General features: G+C 36.8%; 1 protein-coding gene across 1 annotated transcript in view; it reads left to right on the top strand.

Annotated features, from left to right (window-relative positions):
• Positions 1-17,656, top strand: part of Acap2 (ArfGAP with coiled-coil, ankyrin repeat and PH domains 2) — a 115,932-nt gene that overhangs the window by 22,932 nt on the left and 75,344 nt on the right. The window contains exon 2 of the mRNA XM_013019502.1: positions 9,851-9,908. Within this exon, the coding sequence (XP_012874956.1) occupies positions 9,851-9,908 (58 nt within the window). The remainder of the gene's footprint in view (positions 1-9,850; positions 9,909-17,656) is intronic.

The raw sequence follows: 17,656 nt of genomic DNA, 5'->3' as shown, positions 1-17,656 counted from the left end.
TAATAGTAATGTAAAAGATAAAAAACATTAAGAGGAAATGAGTAACAACCTCAGGATCGTGAATTGGAAGAACTTTTAGTAAATTGCTGAATGGCAGAACGTTGTAATGAAAGTAAAGCAGTTGTGTTTAGAAAAGTGTTTACACTGTATTTCAACCTCATAAAATGTTTAATTTTACAAGATCTATGAATAGAATGTAGAAGAATACAAATTTAAGAGCCCAATAAATAGGTTCATGGTTTAAAGGCAATCTTGAACAGCTTCTGATAACGTCCTGGAGAGAACCCTGGGAGGCTGAGATTGTGATTACTTATCCTGCTGTGAGTTGCAGGGTGTCTTGTGCTCTAGGTACTTGAAAAGGGTAGTCAAAAACAGCCATGAAAGCAGGAATATAGCAGGTTTCTGAATGTGATTGTTAGGAATTTTATTATAGCTTATCCCTAGATATCTCTGTCCCTTGATTTTTTTTCCTTCCTTTTATTGAGAGTGCATTGATAGTCTAGTCTTCTATTAAATGCTTGGTCATCCTGACAGCATTGCCAGCCAGTGTTCTTTCCTCTTGGAAGTCTCCTCTACTCCTTTTGTCGGCATGAAGTCTGCAGTACCATCTTTTCTCTAACGGTATTACTGAAACCTTTCTGTAAGATATACAGTAAAGTCTTAACTGCTTTAACTTTGATTTTTAACCTTTTAAAGAGTAAAAATAATTTTCTGATATTTCTATTAAGTCAAAACCTACCAAGTGATAGTAATGCTTGAAAATGGAATGATGCGGAAAGTTAGCTTAAAAATGTTGAGACAAATCTACTTGTATATACTTGTATATATCTATAGCTTTTATGTTTTGGACCCAGTCAAAGACAGGTCTGAAGACAATATTGTGTAGTAAGTTTGTAATTTTTTCTTTTCCCCTCTTAACTTTTTACCTTCTTTCTCATTGTAATGACTTTACCCCTTTTAGGTGAACTAGTGTGCCTTTACACTGGCTTTTTCTTTTCTTTTTTGGTGCTAGTCTTGGGGCTTGAACTCAGGGTCTGGGCACTGTTTCTGAGCTTCTTTGGCTCAGTGCTAGAGCTCTACCACTACTTGAGCCAAAGTTCCAATCCCAGTCTTTTTCCATAGTTAATTGAAGAGTATCACAGACTTTTCTGTCCAGGCTGACTTTGAACATGGATCCTCAGATCTCAGCCTCCTGAGTAGGTAGGATTATAGGTATGAACCATCAGTGCCCAGCTCATATTATTTTTCTATGATGAAAACGTCAATGAAAACTAGTAATCAGCTGCTTGCCACTTTTGATTTATTGATTTCAGCATACATAACAAATGGGACCTCTCTTTTTCTACCCTTTCCTGTAGCAAAGCATAATGATACTAATTTCCCCTGTCATCATAGTGACATTTCACTGGCTTGAATATGCTAATTCTCTGGACAAGAAATGCAGTCTGTCACAGGAGGAGGAAGAAAGCAAATAGTTTTCTGAATTAGAATTGACTATGATGAAAAAATAATTTCATATTACATTAGATTTTCCTTAGACAAGTTTCCTGTAAATAATGAGTATTTATCATCTCACATGATAAAAATAACTGTGCATAGCTGCTATCTGCTATTCAGAGGAAGTACTAGTGGTGACTACTGAAATCAAATACCTTCTAAGGTGAGAAGCTGAACCCTTAGGAAGAGAGCTGCAATACAACTATCCTTTTGTCTTGCAGTTTCTCTTGAGAGATATTTAAGAATTTAATCTTAAAAAATTTGTGATCTAGGATTTATAAGGTTGTTGATACTTGAGTAATGATTTAAGAGTGTGCTCTTCATTTACTTGTATCATAATGCTTATGTCACAACCTCGCAGTATGGTTTGGTGACATATTCATTCAACTATTACCATTTTGACTCTCATGGTTTTACTTTGGATGCTCTGAATTGATAGGGAGCACTCAAGGGAAAAAAGTTATGTTTTTAGCTGCCCACTACCACTCTCCTTAAAAATCATATTCTATTTGTGGAATGGCAGACTAATGTTTACAATCTGCAAAGTAGAATAAATGAAGCATGCTCAGGAGATCCAAGTATGGCAATGGAGAATCTATTTTTTTTTTCTCCCTCTAAAATGTTTAGCTTAGGAAGTGGCACTATGACTCAAGTGGTAGGGCACTTGCCTTGAGCTAAAGAGCTGAGGGACAGTGGCCAGGCCCAGAGTTCAAACCTCATGACCAACAGCAACAACAAAAAAAGTTCAGCTTAGCAAACAGCTTAAGAAACCCTGCTATTTTTTATCTGTATGCATATTCTTTGCCTTTTGCCATGTACTTTCGGAGGCAAAAATGAAACTTCTTAATACAAAATCTTTTGAGGGTTTTCATAATCGATAGTTTTAGGAAATTTCTTTTAAAAAGGGCGTTTTTGGTGTCTGTCTTTTGGCAAAAGTTCAGAGGGAGCAATCTATTGATGTGTGGAGATTTTTTTGCCTTTTTTTTCCTCTTGGTGAATCACAGTGAATTTTCCTTATTCAGCTATTTTCCTTTCTTTGGAAGAATAGTCTAGTATGGCCCAAGTTGAAGGCTGTTTAGCTAAATGAAGGAATTGGTTAGGGATGGTAGTTTTCTTGCTGTATGAATACTGGCAGTTTTGAGTATCTTAATGGCTATTCAATAGATAGGCAACTTTTAAGAATAGATCTATAATATAAAACAAGGAATTCAAGCCAGGCACTGGGTAGTTCATAGCTAGAATCCTAGCTCCTCTGGAGGCTGAGATCTGAGGATTGATGTCTGAAGCCAGACCAGTGGTGAGTCAGTCTGAGATCTCTCTTCAGTCAACCAATAAAGAGCCAGAACTGGAGGTATGGCTCAACCAGTAGAGCCCCAGACATGATGCCCAAAGTTCAAGTCCCAATACTGCCACATACATTAAAAAACCCAAACAAGGGGCTGGGAAGGTGGCTCAGTGGTAGAGTGCTTGCCTTGCATGCATGAGGCCCTGGGTTCGATCCCTCAGCACCACATAAGCAAAAAGAAAAAAGCCGGAAGTGGCGCTGTGACTCACATGGTAGAGCACTATCCTTGAGCTGAAGAGCTGAGGGACAGCGCCCAACTGAGTTCAGGCCCCACGACTGGACCCCAAAAAAAAACAACAAAAAAAAACAAGGGAGGGGGTAACACTGTTCCACAAGAAATGTACTCAGTACCTTCCTTACATAACTGTAACCCCTCTGATATCCCCCTTGTAATAAAATAAAATATTAAAAAAACCCAAACAAAAACAACACCCCAAATAATTCAAATGTTAGCTTGAAAATCTGTACTCTCTCTCTGCATATATGACAGAGAATTCAAATGTTAGCTTGAAAATCTGTACTCTTTCTCTGCATAAATGATAGATACATTCACTTTTTTTATGTTGTGAGATTAAATTCAGGGCTTTACTCATGCTGTATGTAAGTGTTCTACCACTGAGTTAATCTTCAGTCCTATATACTATTTATGTATTTATTGAATATTTTATATATTTGATAATTCCTTAGGACCTCATTATGACTTAGAGCCTCTGTCTTTAATTGCTTGTGAATATTTATTTTGTGTGCTCATTAATCTTTTTCTTTTGGTTGGTTGTAGGGCTTGAACTCTGGGCCCTGGGCACTGTCCCTTAGCTCTTCAGCTCAAGGTTAGAGCTCTACTACTTGAGCCACAGTGTCATTTCTGGTTTTCTGAGTGGGTCATTGGAGATAAGAGTCTCACTGACTTTCCTGTCAGGGCTGGCTTGGACCACGATCCTCAGATCTCAGCCTCCTGAATAGTTAGGATTACAGGTGTGAGCCACCGGTGCCCAGCTTGTGCTCATTAATCTTGAATGTCCTGTAGTTGCATTTTAGATTACATTATCATATGAATTAGTTTTAAATTACTAATTCCATTTTAAAGATTTTGTTGTTTTACTTTTTTTGAGACGAATTCTATGTAACCCAGGCTCATAATTCTCCTATTTCTTGAGTGCTGTGATTACTGGCATGTCACCATGCCTAGCTTCACATAATTTTCTTCATAAAGAAAATGTAGTGCTTGCATTACATATATTATTTAGTTATTTGTATGGATACTCTTAAACCCGCAGTTTAAAACCGTTGCCATACTAGGGATATGTAATTATCTGGGTGGGAAGTGTTCTATTTTAATGCTTTTTGTAGAGCTTCATTTAATTCTCAACCAAAAGTGATCCCTATGTGATTAGAAATGGCTCAGTGTTAACATCCGCTGCTGTTTTTTTTTAATCTTCTAATTTCATGTTTTGAGTTAACTATTTTCTTAGTTAATAATAAAAAATTGTGATATATGAATATATAAAAATTGAAGATGTTATAAAAGTAAAAATGTATTCTTCTGAACTTTGATCTTACTCAGTTTCTTAGGGTACAATTTGAGCTATGTCCTAAAATTTATTTTCTTATATGTGTCTTATATATGAGAAAGACTTTTAATTCATGTGTTTATTTAGTATTCATTTAGGGAAGTCAGAAACTTTCTGTGAATGGTCTGATAGTAGCAAACACTTTAGGCCTTTTGGGCCCTCATGGTCTGTCTTAATCAACTTCCATTAAAGTGTGAAATCTGTCATAGACAATAGGGAAATAATCTTATGTGTGTTTTCATAAGACTTTACTAACACTGAAACTTGAGTTTAATATAATTTTTACATGTTGCAAATGTTTTATCTCTGGATTTTTCCTCAACCATTTAAATATGAAAACCTTTTTTAGCTCACAGGCTATTTGAGTAGGCTTATAGACCAAACTTGCCTGTTGGGCTATAATGTGCTAGCTCTTATGATTTTGCTGATACCTTTTTTCCCTTTCCTTTTCCCCCTTCCCTCCTGTACTCTCTCTTTCTTATTTATTGTCCTCATTTTTAAAATTTTATCTTACTGTTTAATTATATATTTTCTTTCATTGTTAGTTTGTGTTTGTAGCTTGATTTTTATTTAGTGGTTGCAGTGGGATCAAACACAGAACCTTGTACATGCTAGGCAACTGCTCTAGTTCTAACTGTGTTACCAGCCTGATTTTTTTTTTTAAATAATGAATTTTAAGATTGGAGAGGAAGAGGGATCTGTAAGTTTGATTTTTAAAATGTGTTGCACCTTAAAACAGTTATATGCTGAGTAATATTCGGGAGGGTTGCAGAAGAGTAATATTTGTCATCTAATATTTGAAGGTATGTTGTATAAACTATTAATATTAAGCATGTGTTCAGAATGGTTTTAGCACATTAATAAATAGAAGTAATAGGGAGTCAAAATTGTGGTTGATGGTATGGACAGTCCCTTATTTCAACTTTCATTACAGCTTCTTTTCTTTCTTTCTTTTTTTGGATACAGAGGTCTTATTGTGTTATCAGGCTGGTCATGAACCCCTTGGGATCTAGCTATCTCTTCCCCTCACAGACTTGGTAGCTGGGTCTACAAGGCAGTCCACCAGCATCATCTTTTATAGTTCCTTTAAGGGGCTACTTCGCTACTTATTTTACAGATGCACATTTTTCTGTAAGATACCTTTTGCCTAGAGAAGGCCATGATGGAACACAATTTGAACTGAGACCGTGCCTTTTCTATATTCTGCATTTTTTTTTTTTTTTTGCTGGTCACGGGGTCTGAACTCAGGGCCTGGGCACTGTCCCTCAGCTCTTCAGCTCAAGGCTAGCACTCTTACCATTTGAGCCACAGTGTCACTTCCAGCTTTTTCTGCTTATGTGGTGCTGAGGAATCATACCCAGGGCATCATGCATGCAAGGCAAGCACTCTATCACTGAGCTACTTTCCCAGCCCCTATTCTGCATTTTTTTAAGTTTTTTTTTTTTTTGTCGGTTGTGGGGCTTGAACTCTGGGCCTGGGCGCTGTCCCTCAGCTCTTCAGCTCAAGGCCAGTGCTCTACCACTTGAGCTACAGCGCCACTTCCATTCTGCATTTGTTATATAAGAAGTATTTAGTTTTTATACTAAGAAATGCCTTAGACAATAGCTTTCTAATCTATTGCTACAAATGTTTCATATACAGCTTTTATGATCAACAGAAAATTTTAATTTTTAAGTAACTTATTATAATTGCTTTTATTGTTATTTGTGCCAGGACTGTGGTTGGTATTCTACCATTAAAGCCATGTCTTCAGCCTGGCTTTCTGATAGTTAAATTGGAGATGGAATTTCTTAGACATTTTTTTCCCCCTAGACTGGCTAGGTTTCCTAGTCATCTCTTGTACTCAGCAAGAGATTTTTCTGTTTAAAGAGAAAACTGAATGCTGAATGGAAGGCTAAAGTTTAGATACTTTGAATAAAAAAGACTGTTTTAAAGTGACAGGTAAAAAAGCAGTTATTTCTGTCTTGTACATAAACTTATACCTTTCTTTAAAGTTTTGTTTCACAAAGGTAATTTGGTAGACTTGGAAGATGAAATAAGGTTGAAGGGTACATGAAGTTTCTATCAGTCTATAAGTTTAGAAGAAATCAAAGGTTGCATCAAAATTTAAGCTGTTCATCTGAACAAAAAAATTGAAATTTGAGTCAAGATAAATAAAAGTTAGCTGGGCGCTGGTGGCTCATGCCTGTAATCCCAGCTACTCAGGAGGCTGAGATCTGAGGATCGCGGTTCAAAGCCAGCCCGGGCAGGAAAGTCTGTGAGACTTTTACTTTCAATAAACCACCAGAAAACTAGAAGTGGTGCTGTGCTCAAGTGGTAGAGCGCTTGCCTGGAGCTGAAGATACCCAACACAACAATTGGGCATAGAGGTAAATACCTATTATTTTAACTACAGGGAAGCAGAATGGTTGGGCACAGAGGTGTACCTGTTTTCCCATATATACAGTGAAGTACAGGTGGGAGGATCACAACCCAAGCTGTGATCCTTGCATTAAACAAGACCTTACCTCAAAAATAAATGCAGACAGGGGCTTGGAAGCATAGTTCAAGTGGTAGAGTACCTGGTTAAGAACAGCAAAGCCCTGAGTTCAGTTCTCAGTACAACCAACCAACTAACCAACCATTTCCCAAAACTTGTTTTCTTTTCTTTTCCTTTTTTTTTTTTTTTTTTTTGTTGGTTGTGGGTCTTGAACTCTGGGCCTGGGCTCAGCTCTTCAGCTCAAGGCCAGCGCTCTACCACTTGAACTACAGCGCCACTTTGGTTTTCTGGTGGTTTATTGGAGATAAAGAGTTTCATGGACTTTCCTGCCCAGGCTGGCTTTGAACCGCAATCCTCAGATCTCAGCCTCCTGAATAGCTAGGATTACAGACCTGAGCCACCAGCAGCTGGCAAAACTTGTTTTCTTATGTGAGATGAATGTACATTTCTTGACATTGTTCCCATTGTTGGATATTCAGGTTTATAGTTAAGTATAGTGAATGTCCTAGTAGACATGTATTTGTTTTCATATGGGGTCAGTTTAAATGATTTGTAGATGAAGGTGTGGGAATTAAAGTGAAAGGGAAAGGTTTTCTAGGTAAAGGAGCAATATGTATTTTGAAAAACACTGCTGAAGGTAATAGCCAACTGTTGGTCAGGGAAGTGTTTCTGTTTCTATGATGTGGAGATATGCTTCTTACCATATATGGGAGCAATTCTTTACTGAACAATTTATAGTTTGTTTTTTTTAATTTTGGAGATTTAAAAGCTTTAAAAAATAAATGTCGGGGCTGGGAAGGTGGCTCAGTGGTAGAATACTTGCCTTGCATGCATGAGGCCTTGGGTTCGATTCCTCAGCACCACATAAGCAAAAAAGAAAAAAGCCGGAAGTGGGGCTGTGGCTCAAGTGGTAGAGCGCTAGCCTTGAGCTGAAGAGCTGAGGGACAGTGCCCAGGCCCAGAGTTCAGGCCCCATGACCAGATTCCTAAATAAATAAATAACTAAATGTCACCAGATTTAGAAGTAGAATCATAAGCTGTTAAAGTGATTCAAAGATCACACAGAGGTGAAATAGGTAGCTCTGGAAATAGTTTTGAATCTTAATGTTTTTTGCTCCATTCCACTGCCTGAGACTGTCTTACCTAGGATTTGGAATAGTTTTGTGGAGGTTAGTTTCTTCCCACTATCTGATTAAATCACTTCTTAGTTACTTCTAAAGCTAATTGTTGGAAAATAGTTTATCAAGAAGATATAGGAAGATGAAATAAGACTGGGAAGTGTCCACTCATCGAGCACTTACCTGGTGTGTGTGAGGTCCTGGGTTTAGTTACCAGCATTAAAAAACAACAAAAGAAAAAAAACTAAGCAGACTTAAAGTGGGTGAGTTAGACTTTATTATATATAACTTATAATATAAAATCTTATTTGTCCTTAAGAAAGTTCTAATTGGTACTATATATTGTTTTAGATAAATTTCCAATTTGGGAACATTGCATTGTATTGTTATAAAGTGCTAACTAGTATTAGAACTCATTATTCTTTTTTTAAAAATATTTTTATGATCTATAAGTAGTTGTACAAAGGAGTCACCATTTTCCAAAGAGTATTTGGAAACATACAATGCATCTTGATCAATGTTGCCCATTATTCTCTTTTGTGAAAAAGTATCTGTCTTACTATTTATTTTCTGATTTTTATACAATCTACCCTTTGCTAAAGTTTCTATATTAATTTTTCTGCATTGTAGGAAAATAAAAGCTAGTACTATTCTGAGTTACCTTCATTTTTATTATTATTGTAAAGGTGATGTACCAAGGGGTTATGGTTACATAAGTCGGGTACTGAGTACGTTTCTTTTAGACAGTGTCACCTACCCCTTTCCTCGCTCTCCCAGTTTTTCCCTCCTGTCCTCATCCACAAGTTGTATCATTCATTTTCAACATAGTATCTAGTGAATACCATTGCTGCATTTGTTCACCCTTTTTGTCCCTCCCATTTTTTGCCTCTTTTTACCCTCCCAAAGACAGATAAACAAGACAAAGAGATAAAAAAATACAAACAACAAAGTAAAAACCTTGTTTCTATTTTTCTGAATTATCGCTAAGATAAAAGCTTCTTTGGTTGTCAGTATTACAGTTGCTTGGCTGCAAGTGTTTTCTTGGGTGGAAATCTGATTAAATTTTTTTTTTAAATTGTAAAGATACTGTACAAAGGGGTTACAGTTACAAGAGTAAGGTAATGAGTACATTTCCTATTGAGCATAATCCCCTACTATCCCTTCCCTCCTCACCTCCCCAACTACTCCCCCCCCCCCAAGTGGAATTCAGATTTTTTAAGGGTCAACTTTTAACATTTTCTATTCTGATTTTTTAAGCTTTTTTTAATGTGGGATTTTGGGTGATATTATTTGATTAATAGCTGTCTAGCTATGAATCTAGCATTTGTTTTTACAAACTCTTAGTTATTTAAAAAAATGAATGCAGAACTGGGCATGAATGGCTTCCTCCTGTAATGCTAGTTACTTAGAGGCCGGATTGTGGTTTGAAGCTAGTCCAGGCTAGTCAATGAGGCCCTTATCTCCAAATAACTACCAAAAAAACCTGAAGTGGAGCTGTGACTTAAGTGGTAGAGTGCTAGCATTGAGCAGGAAAACTCAGGGACATGTCCAGGCCCTGAGTTCAAGCCCCAGCACCAGAACCACAAACAAACCATGCAAAATAGCTTTAATTACTGATGTTAATTTGAATAATACTAATGTTTTTATTACATCGGCCTAATGAAACTTCTCATTGTCCCAAACAAAAGTTCTATGTCTGCTAAGCTACACGATTATGAAGTATTTGTTTTTTATAAAATAATTACTCTATGTAAAGTAGAATTGGAAACTATATCTTTATTTAAAGTTATTATTCAAGAGTACATTTAAATAAATGAAAATTTACTTATATTTAACTTTTCTAGGGCTGCTTTGGAAGAAGTAGAAGGAGATGTGGCAGAATTGGAACTGAAGCTTGATAAGGTAATTTTTTAAGAATTTTAAAATAGTAATTCTTTTCTATGGGTAATGATTAGTATCTTCAGTCATACTATAGATAGTTCATTTTAATTTATATCTCTATCAGGGTAAGTGCTACTATTCCAGTTTTACACTTGAAGAAATTAAGGATAGAGATACTGAGTAGCTTATTTATTTGAAACTAGAATCTTAAGTGCCAAAGCAAGAATTTGTAACAAAATTCTGACTTAAAAGTTTGCTAAGTATCTTGTGGATTGTATTTATCCTTTTGGATGCTTAGTAGATTTTATATATAACCTTGACCATCATTAATTATAAATTTAGATGTGATCTGGTTTAAGTATAAAAATTTAAAATGCTCATTCCATTTTTAAGAAAATATAAGAAATGCTTAGTGATTGTTGCAGCCATCTTCTGTATAAGGGTAAATATACATTATCTTGCTTCTATATTAATTGTTGATAATATTTTTTGGCTAGCTATACAAGAAGTCTGCCATGTACCAGGCAGATACTAAAATGAGCAAGACATGATTTCTGATATTTATTCATTCCTCTGCAACTATTGTTAGCTAAATCTCTTCAAATTTCTAGAGATAAATCATACGCATATATTTGAAATACCTTTTCTGAAAAACAATTTCTATTTGTGTGATTACTTTAAAACATATTGCATGTAAAGTAATGCATCTCAAATTTTACATTGGAATCACCTGGGGTGTTATCTGTTGAAAGCATAGATTCTGATTCAGTAGATCATAACACCAAAAAAACCCCACAGACTGAAATATTGTCATTTGGTACTAGAAGTCTTAAGCCTGATTTAGAGCTCTCTCACCCAAAGGGCATGGTAGAAATTTGACAGTTTTAACCTGGAGTTATTTTTCTCTTCTCTCCCCAAAGTTCCATAGTTGCTTGTATGTTTCTCTTCTTTAAGATCTTGATCCCTTATAAAATGTACCTCTCATATATTTTTTTTTTAAATTGTGAAAATTCTGTACAGAGGGGTTACAATTACATGGGCAAGATAATGATTTGTTATGTCAAAAACCTTTCAACTTTGGCTGGGGAGTGGGGGTTTAGGGGTGGTGGTGGGGAGATGGGAAGGGATGGGAGGGGGAAACAAAGGAGGAGGCAACAATGCTTGATAAGAAATGTACTCATTATCTTGCTCTCTCACATGTTTTGAAGCAATTATTTATCATTTTTACTTTAGAACTATGGGCATTGATAGGGAGAAGTAAATCTGAGGAACACAGAAGTGGTTATTAGTGAAGGTGTTGGCGTTGAGAAACTAGTAGGGGTTGACAGAAAGGAGGAGGGGTTGCTCAAGATTATTTTAGTGATTTCTTAACTGTTCAGGGCAAGTTCCACCTATAATATCACTGTAACTTGTACCAATGACAGGCTACACTAGCTAGATGACTTAGGTCATGTTTACTTTGCTTATAATGTATGCTACCAGTAGTTAAAAGTTTTTTCTCGTGAGTAATGCTTCATGAGTGACATTGCTTATTGGGCCTAATTACTTGTCCCTTCTGCAAGGTGTTCTAGAATAGACAATATTATATTGTGTCATAGTTGTCATATAGATATAATTTCTGTATTGGTTGCATCTTTTCACTGATGTGCTTGTTCCTATTTATTTAAGTGCACATCATTTGAATCTCAGCTCAGTTGCTACCAAACTTTGCCTTTTTTTCTTGTATTGCATTATTTCTTGAGTAGGTTTCCACTTAAGCTATTATAACATTATTGTAATTTTTAGTTTGTAGCTTAGCCTAGTAGTTAAGAGCATGAAACTTGTAGCTACTTTGAATTTGAACAGGGTTCTGCCAATTAGTAGCTATATGACCTGGACAAACTAATTGCCCTTTTTGTGCTTTGGTTTCTTTATCTTTTAAAGGGGGAAATATGAGTATATGTTTATTTCCTGTTATAAGAATAAGGTCACCTAATATATATACCGAGTGCCTAACATGGTTCTTAACTCATTCTAAATGAATATTGATGATGGTGGTGTTTCTTCAATAGACTATAAGCTCCTTGAAAACAGTCTGTCTTTTAAAACACACACAAACATAAAACCCTCATTTGGTGTGCACTTACTTGGCACAAAGTCCTGTGTTTACTTCTGTTAGCTCTAATCTTCTGGATAATGTTGCAAAGTTCATGTCATCTCCAGTTTGCACATGAAAAAGTGAGAATTAAAGAGTGTGTTATTCAAAGATAGAAAATAAGCTTTTTGCATTCCTGTCATCTGTGCTTTAGTAAAAGAAATATGAAATGAATGAATTGGAGCAACTACTTTGATAATTTTGAGTAATTTGATATTTCTTCTTTCTTTCTTTTGTCAGTTGTGGGACTTGTACTCTGGTCCTGGGTGCTGTCTCTCAGCTCTTCAGCTCAAGGCTAGCACACTATCATTTGAGTCACAGTGCCACTTCCGACATTTACTCTTAAATAGAAACATTTCTCTTTGTAAATTTATATTATTCAGTTATAATCTCACCAATACATTCTACTAAGCAAAGGCTTATCTCCTTTTTTTTTTTTTTTGGGTCTGGTCGTGGGGCCTGAACTTTGGGCTTGGGCGCAGTCTCTCAGCTCTTCAGCTCAAGGCTAGCACTCTTCCACGTTAGCCACAGCGCCACTTCTGGCTTTTTTTCTTTTTTGCTTATGTGGTGCTGAGGAATCGAACCTAAGGCCTCATGCATGCAAGGCAAGCACTCTACCACTGAGCCACCTTCCCAGCCCCCTTTTTTGAGATGGAATCTTGCTAAGTAGTCCAGACTAGTCTAGAACTCTTCATTTGTTCCTTCAGCCTCTTCAAGTGCTGGCATTATGACAAACACAGCCATTCTTAGTTGTCTTTGTGTTTCTGTCTGCATTCTTAAGTCCTTCCTCTTTGAGAGCTGCACTGTGTATGTATGTGCTTCTGCTCCTTACAATTTTCCCCTAACTCCTGTGATAGTGACCTCTGAGCTAATCCTGTCACCTGTTTTCTGGTGCCATATTCTGTGCCTCCTCACGTTTGTAAGCTGTGAGATCTGGAATGCTGATAGGCTGCTTTCTCACTTGTGCCTCCAGTTCTTCCAGTTCTCAGCCTCATTGTTGCGGCTGTTCTTCAAGTTTACCTAGACCTCTGTTCTTTCAGCCTGTTTACTTGTGATGTCTTAAATCACTTAAAAATTCACTTCCGTATACTTTTTTTGGGGAGGGGGATTTTTTAGTTGAGGAAAAAGTTCACTTAACATAAAAGCTTCCGCTTAAAAATCATTTTTAGTATACTCATACTGTTGTGTAGCAGTTGTCACTCTCAAATTCCAAACTCTTTCATTACTCCCAAAGAAAGCCATACCTGTCAGCAGTCTCCTGTCTTTTCAGCCTCTGACAAGTAAATTTACTTTCTGACTCTTGATTTTCCTAAGCCTCCTGAGTTCTGGGATTGCAGGTGTTTGCTTCCAGGTCTGCAAGCATAATATGTTGTAACATGTATCAGTTCTTTGTTTTCATGGAGTAAATTACATGCTCTCTTTTTGTTTGTTTGTTTGTTTGAGGAGGCAGTATTTGGGATTGAATTCAGGGTCTTGTGTCTTCTCAGCCATACTCTCCTCTCCCCTCCTCCCACCCCATTTCTCTCTCTCTGCTTTTGTTTATTTTTCAGGTAAAGTCTCACTTTTTGCCCAGGATGGACCTTAGATCTTGATCCTCCTACTTATATCCTCCTGAGTTTGGGATGACAAGTGTGCATCACTCTGCCTGGGTTGTTGGTTGAGATGGGATCTTGCTAACTTTTTTCCTGGGCTTTCTTTGAACCTTAATTCTCCTGATCTCCTATTCCTGCGGAACTAGGATTACAGATGTGAGCCACCTGACCCAGTCTGAATTATGTTTTTTCATGGATATAACACATTTGTTTATCTAGTAATCCGCTGATGGGCATTTGAGTTGTGTTTCTTCTTTGGCCATATGATTATTCCTTTCAGTCTGCTCTTAATTTTACATTAAAATTTCTACTTAGAGGCCTTCATTTCCTTTCTATCTATCTTCCACCCATTTTAATTGTTTTATTTTTAAAATTTTGTTTTACTCTGGGACAGCCTCTTGCTATGTTGTTCAGGTTGGTATTGAACTTCTGAACTCAGTAATTCTCCGTCCTCTTTGTGCCTGTGAGAATTCATTCTTCAGCATCTACAGCTGTGCCATACAGCCCTACAGGAGATATAATGTAACTGTTGAAACCCACTGATGGGTACAGAGTCCTGAAATTCTTGTTGCAAAACAACTTTTCTAGATGCAGTTAAGTCCCTCTTTTGTTACTTTTAGTAAACTCTTCAGTTGATCACTATTGTTGCAGGATGCACTACTTTGTCCTTCATTCTTAGCAGAATGATCTTTTCTGCTTGGTGGGAATATCTTTAGTTCTGTTCCAAACTAGAATGTACAATCTGTTCTTACCTTTTGTCTCCCATTCAAGTAATAAAATTATCTCTTTATATAAACCCTCTACTTCATTGGCATTTTACTTCAGTCTTCTCTCCTTTCACTATCACCTCTTAAGTAGGTTCAGATCTGCTTCTTAGTAAAAATCAAACAAAAACGAACAACAATTAGAAGATTTATCTGAAAAAATAGCAAAAATCTCTGCTGAGTAACTTACATATGCCTTTAAGTTTGTACTAAGATCTTTATGTGAGGAATCTTACCTTTTACAGAACCAGTATGGTTAGTGCCATTTTTGTCACAGAGGAGGGAACTGAAGTTTGCTGAGGCTAAGATCACCCATACCGACTTAGACGGTAGCAGGATCTGACTAGGATCTGAACCTAAATAAACTGAGCTGAGAACCTTTCTTTTAACAATTCTATTTTGTTAATATTCTCCTACCCCTTTCAAGGAAATCTTTAATTATTTAATTGATTGAATAAGGAATAATATTTATGTGGGATAAAATTCAAAGGAAAAGAAAATGTGTGCCCAGGGAAAATTAGTCACCTTTTAGTCTCTTTGCGAGAGGAGCACATTGACCTAGTTTCTTAAGTGTTCTTAAAGAAGCTTCTAATTCTGCTTTTTAGTACAATGACTTTCATTAAAAAACAAAACAGAACAAAACCATGAGTACTATTTTACATTGATTTTCTTTTCTCATTTATGTTGGATGTATTTATTTGTTATTAATCATTCAACTGTCCTCTGACCTTTTTTGGCACTGGGGATTTAACTCAGGGCCTTGCATATACTAAGCTGCTAAGCACACCTTCTACTGCTGAGCTATAGCCCTAACCCTGTTTCATGTTTTTATGGCTGACTTTTATTACAGTAATTTATTCAGTTGCTTACTGATGGACATTTAAGATTGCACCAATATCTTACTGTAACTGCAATGAATAACTGCAGATACGTCATAATGTTTATGATTGAATGTATCTATGATAACATTTAAAAATGAAATTACTAGGCTAAAGATTATGTGTGTTTTAAGTTTTGAGAGTTCTTGTTAAATTGCCTTCTGTAGAAATAGTACCAATTTCTATTCTCCACCAATGGTGTCATAATACTGTTTTCCATACCTACCCTCTCTATAATATGTTATCAAACTTTTTTTAGCTGTAAAAAAACAAAAGGTAATTTTCATTAATTTTAGTAGAAATGAGGTTAGATATCTCTTCATGAGTTCTAAGACACATTTTTATATCCTTTCCTTGGAAATTTTCTGTGTATGCCTGTTACTCATTATTTCTAGTGGATGGTTGGGTTAAGTTTAGAATGACTTGTGTGGCTTTTCTCATGGTATGGAAATTAGTCTCTTGTAATTTGTTGCTAATACTATTTTCCCATATTGTGACTTGTATCTTGACTGTTACAATGTTTTTGCTATAGAAGTATTTTATTTTGTTTTTTTGGTGCCAGTACTGGAACTTGAACTCAGCGCCTCAAACTTTCACACTTTTTTTTTTGGTCTGTCATGGGGCTTGAACTCGGGGCCTGGGCGCTGTACCTCAGCTCTTCAGTTCAAGCCAGCACTCTACCACTTGAGCCACAGTGCCACTTCTGGTTTACTGGTGGTTTATTAGAGGTAAGAGTCTCATGGAGTTTCCTGTCTGGGCTGGCTTTGAACCTCCGTCCTCAGATCTCAGCCTCCTGAGTAGCTAGGATTATAGGCGTGAGCCACCAGTGCCTGGCTTCACTCTGCTTTCTTGCTCATAGCTGTATCATTTGAGTTGTACCTTTAGTCTAGCCTTTTGCTAGTTAATTGGAGATGGAATCTCAAAGACTTTTTCTCTAGCTGGCTTGGTTCTGAGATCCTGTTAATAAGCTCCTAGAATTACAGGCATGGGCCATTGGGCCCCGAGAACATATTTTATTTTTATGTAGTTGAGTTTATCAGTTCATTATCCTGTACCTTTTGAGCTTCACATTGATTTTCAGAAAAACTTTTTTTCATTTTGAGATTATCAAAAACGTTTTTTCTTGGTTTTACATTTTTTTTGGGGGGGGGTCCGGTCATGGGGCCTGAACTGTGGGCCTGGGCACTGTCCCTTAGCTCTTCAGCTCAATGCTAGCGCTCTACCACTTGAGCCACAGCACCACTTCCGGCTTTTTTTCTTTTTACTTTATGTGGTGCTTAGGAATCAAACCCAGGGCCTTATGCATGCAAGGCAAGTGCTGTACCACTGAGCAACCTTCCCAGCCTCACAATTTTTTTTTTTTTACAATTTTTTATATGTAAATATTTCATGTAAATATTTGGGACTTAGAATCAAATAGATTTTTTTTTAATTTTTATTTTTTGGTCTTTTCCTTTTTGGTAGTGGGGATTGAACCTAGGATGTTGCACTTGCTAGGCAAGTCCTTTGTCGTTGAGATACATTCTAGCCCAAGAATCAAATATTTCCTATTCCCCTTTAGATCAGTAGTGTCCCTAATGTCAAGTTAAATACTGCACTGTCCAACCTGCTGTAATATTATTTATATTTTTATTTGTTTCTTGAGGGTGTCTTCTCTTCCATTGATCAGCTTCTTCATCTTTATTACCAAACTGCAGTTACTGTATCTTTTTTTTTAAGGCTAATGTTCTTATTTTGTGAGTTTTTCAAAAAATTTCTTCTAAGCTGGATGCTGGTGGTTTCACTCCTATAATCCTCCTATCTACTCAGGAGGCCAAGATTTGAGGATCATGGTTCAAAGCCAGCCATGCAGGGAAGTCTGTGAGAATCATATGTCTAATATATTATCAAAAAGCTAGAAGTGGAGGTATAGCTTAAGTTGTATGGCACTAGCCTTGAGCAGAAGAGCACAAAGCAGTGCCTAGGCCCTGAGTTCAAGCTCACAGCCAACAAAAAAATCCTTTATCTTTTTACATATTGGTTACTACATATAGACTTACTATATATGAATTAGTTTTACTATTGTAATGCATCTTATTATATAAAAACTAGATTTTTGTTGTTGTTGTTGTTGGTCATAGGGCCTGATTCTGGGCCTGGGCTCTGTCCCTCAGGTCTTCAGCTCAAGGCTAGCACTCTTACCACTTGAGCCACAGTGCTACTTCTGTTTTTTTCTGTGGCGCTGAGGAATCAAACCCAGGGCTTCATGCATGCAAGGCAAGCACTCTTCCTCTGAGCCATCTTCCCAGCCCAGTGGATAATTTTAAAAGACATCTCTGCCACCATCTCCCTTCCCTCCCCTCCCTTCTCTTCCCTTCCCTTCTCTCCCCTCCCCTCCCCTCCCTTCTCTTTTTCTCTTTCT

Source organism: Dipodomys ordii, unplaced genomic scaffold, assembly GCF_000151885.1.
Source record: "Dipodomys ordii isolate 6190 unplaced genomic scaffold, Dord_2.0 Scaffold45, whole genome shotgun sequence".
In the NCBI taxonomy this organism is placed as follows: Eukaryota; Metazoa; Chordata; class Mammalia; order Rodentia; family Heteromyidae; genus Dipodomys; species Dipodomys ordii.
This window is presented reverse-complemented; position numbering and strand designations above follow the sequence as displayed.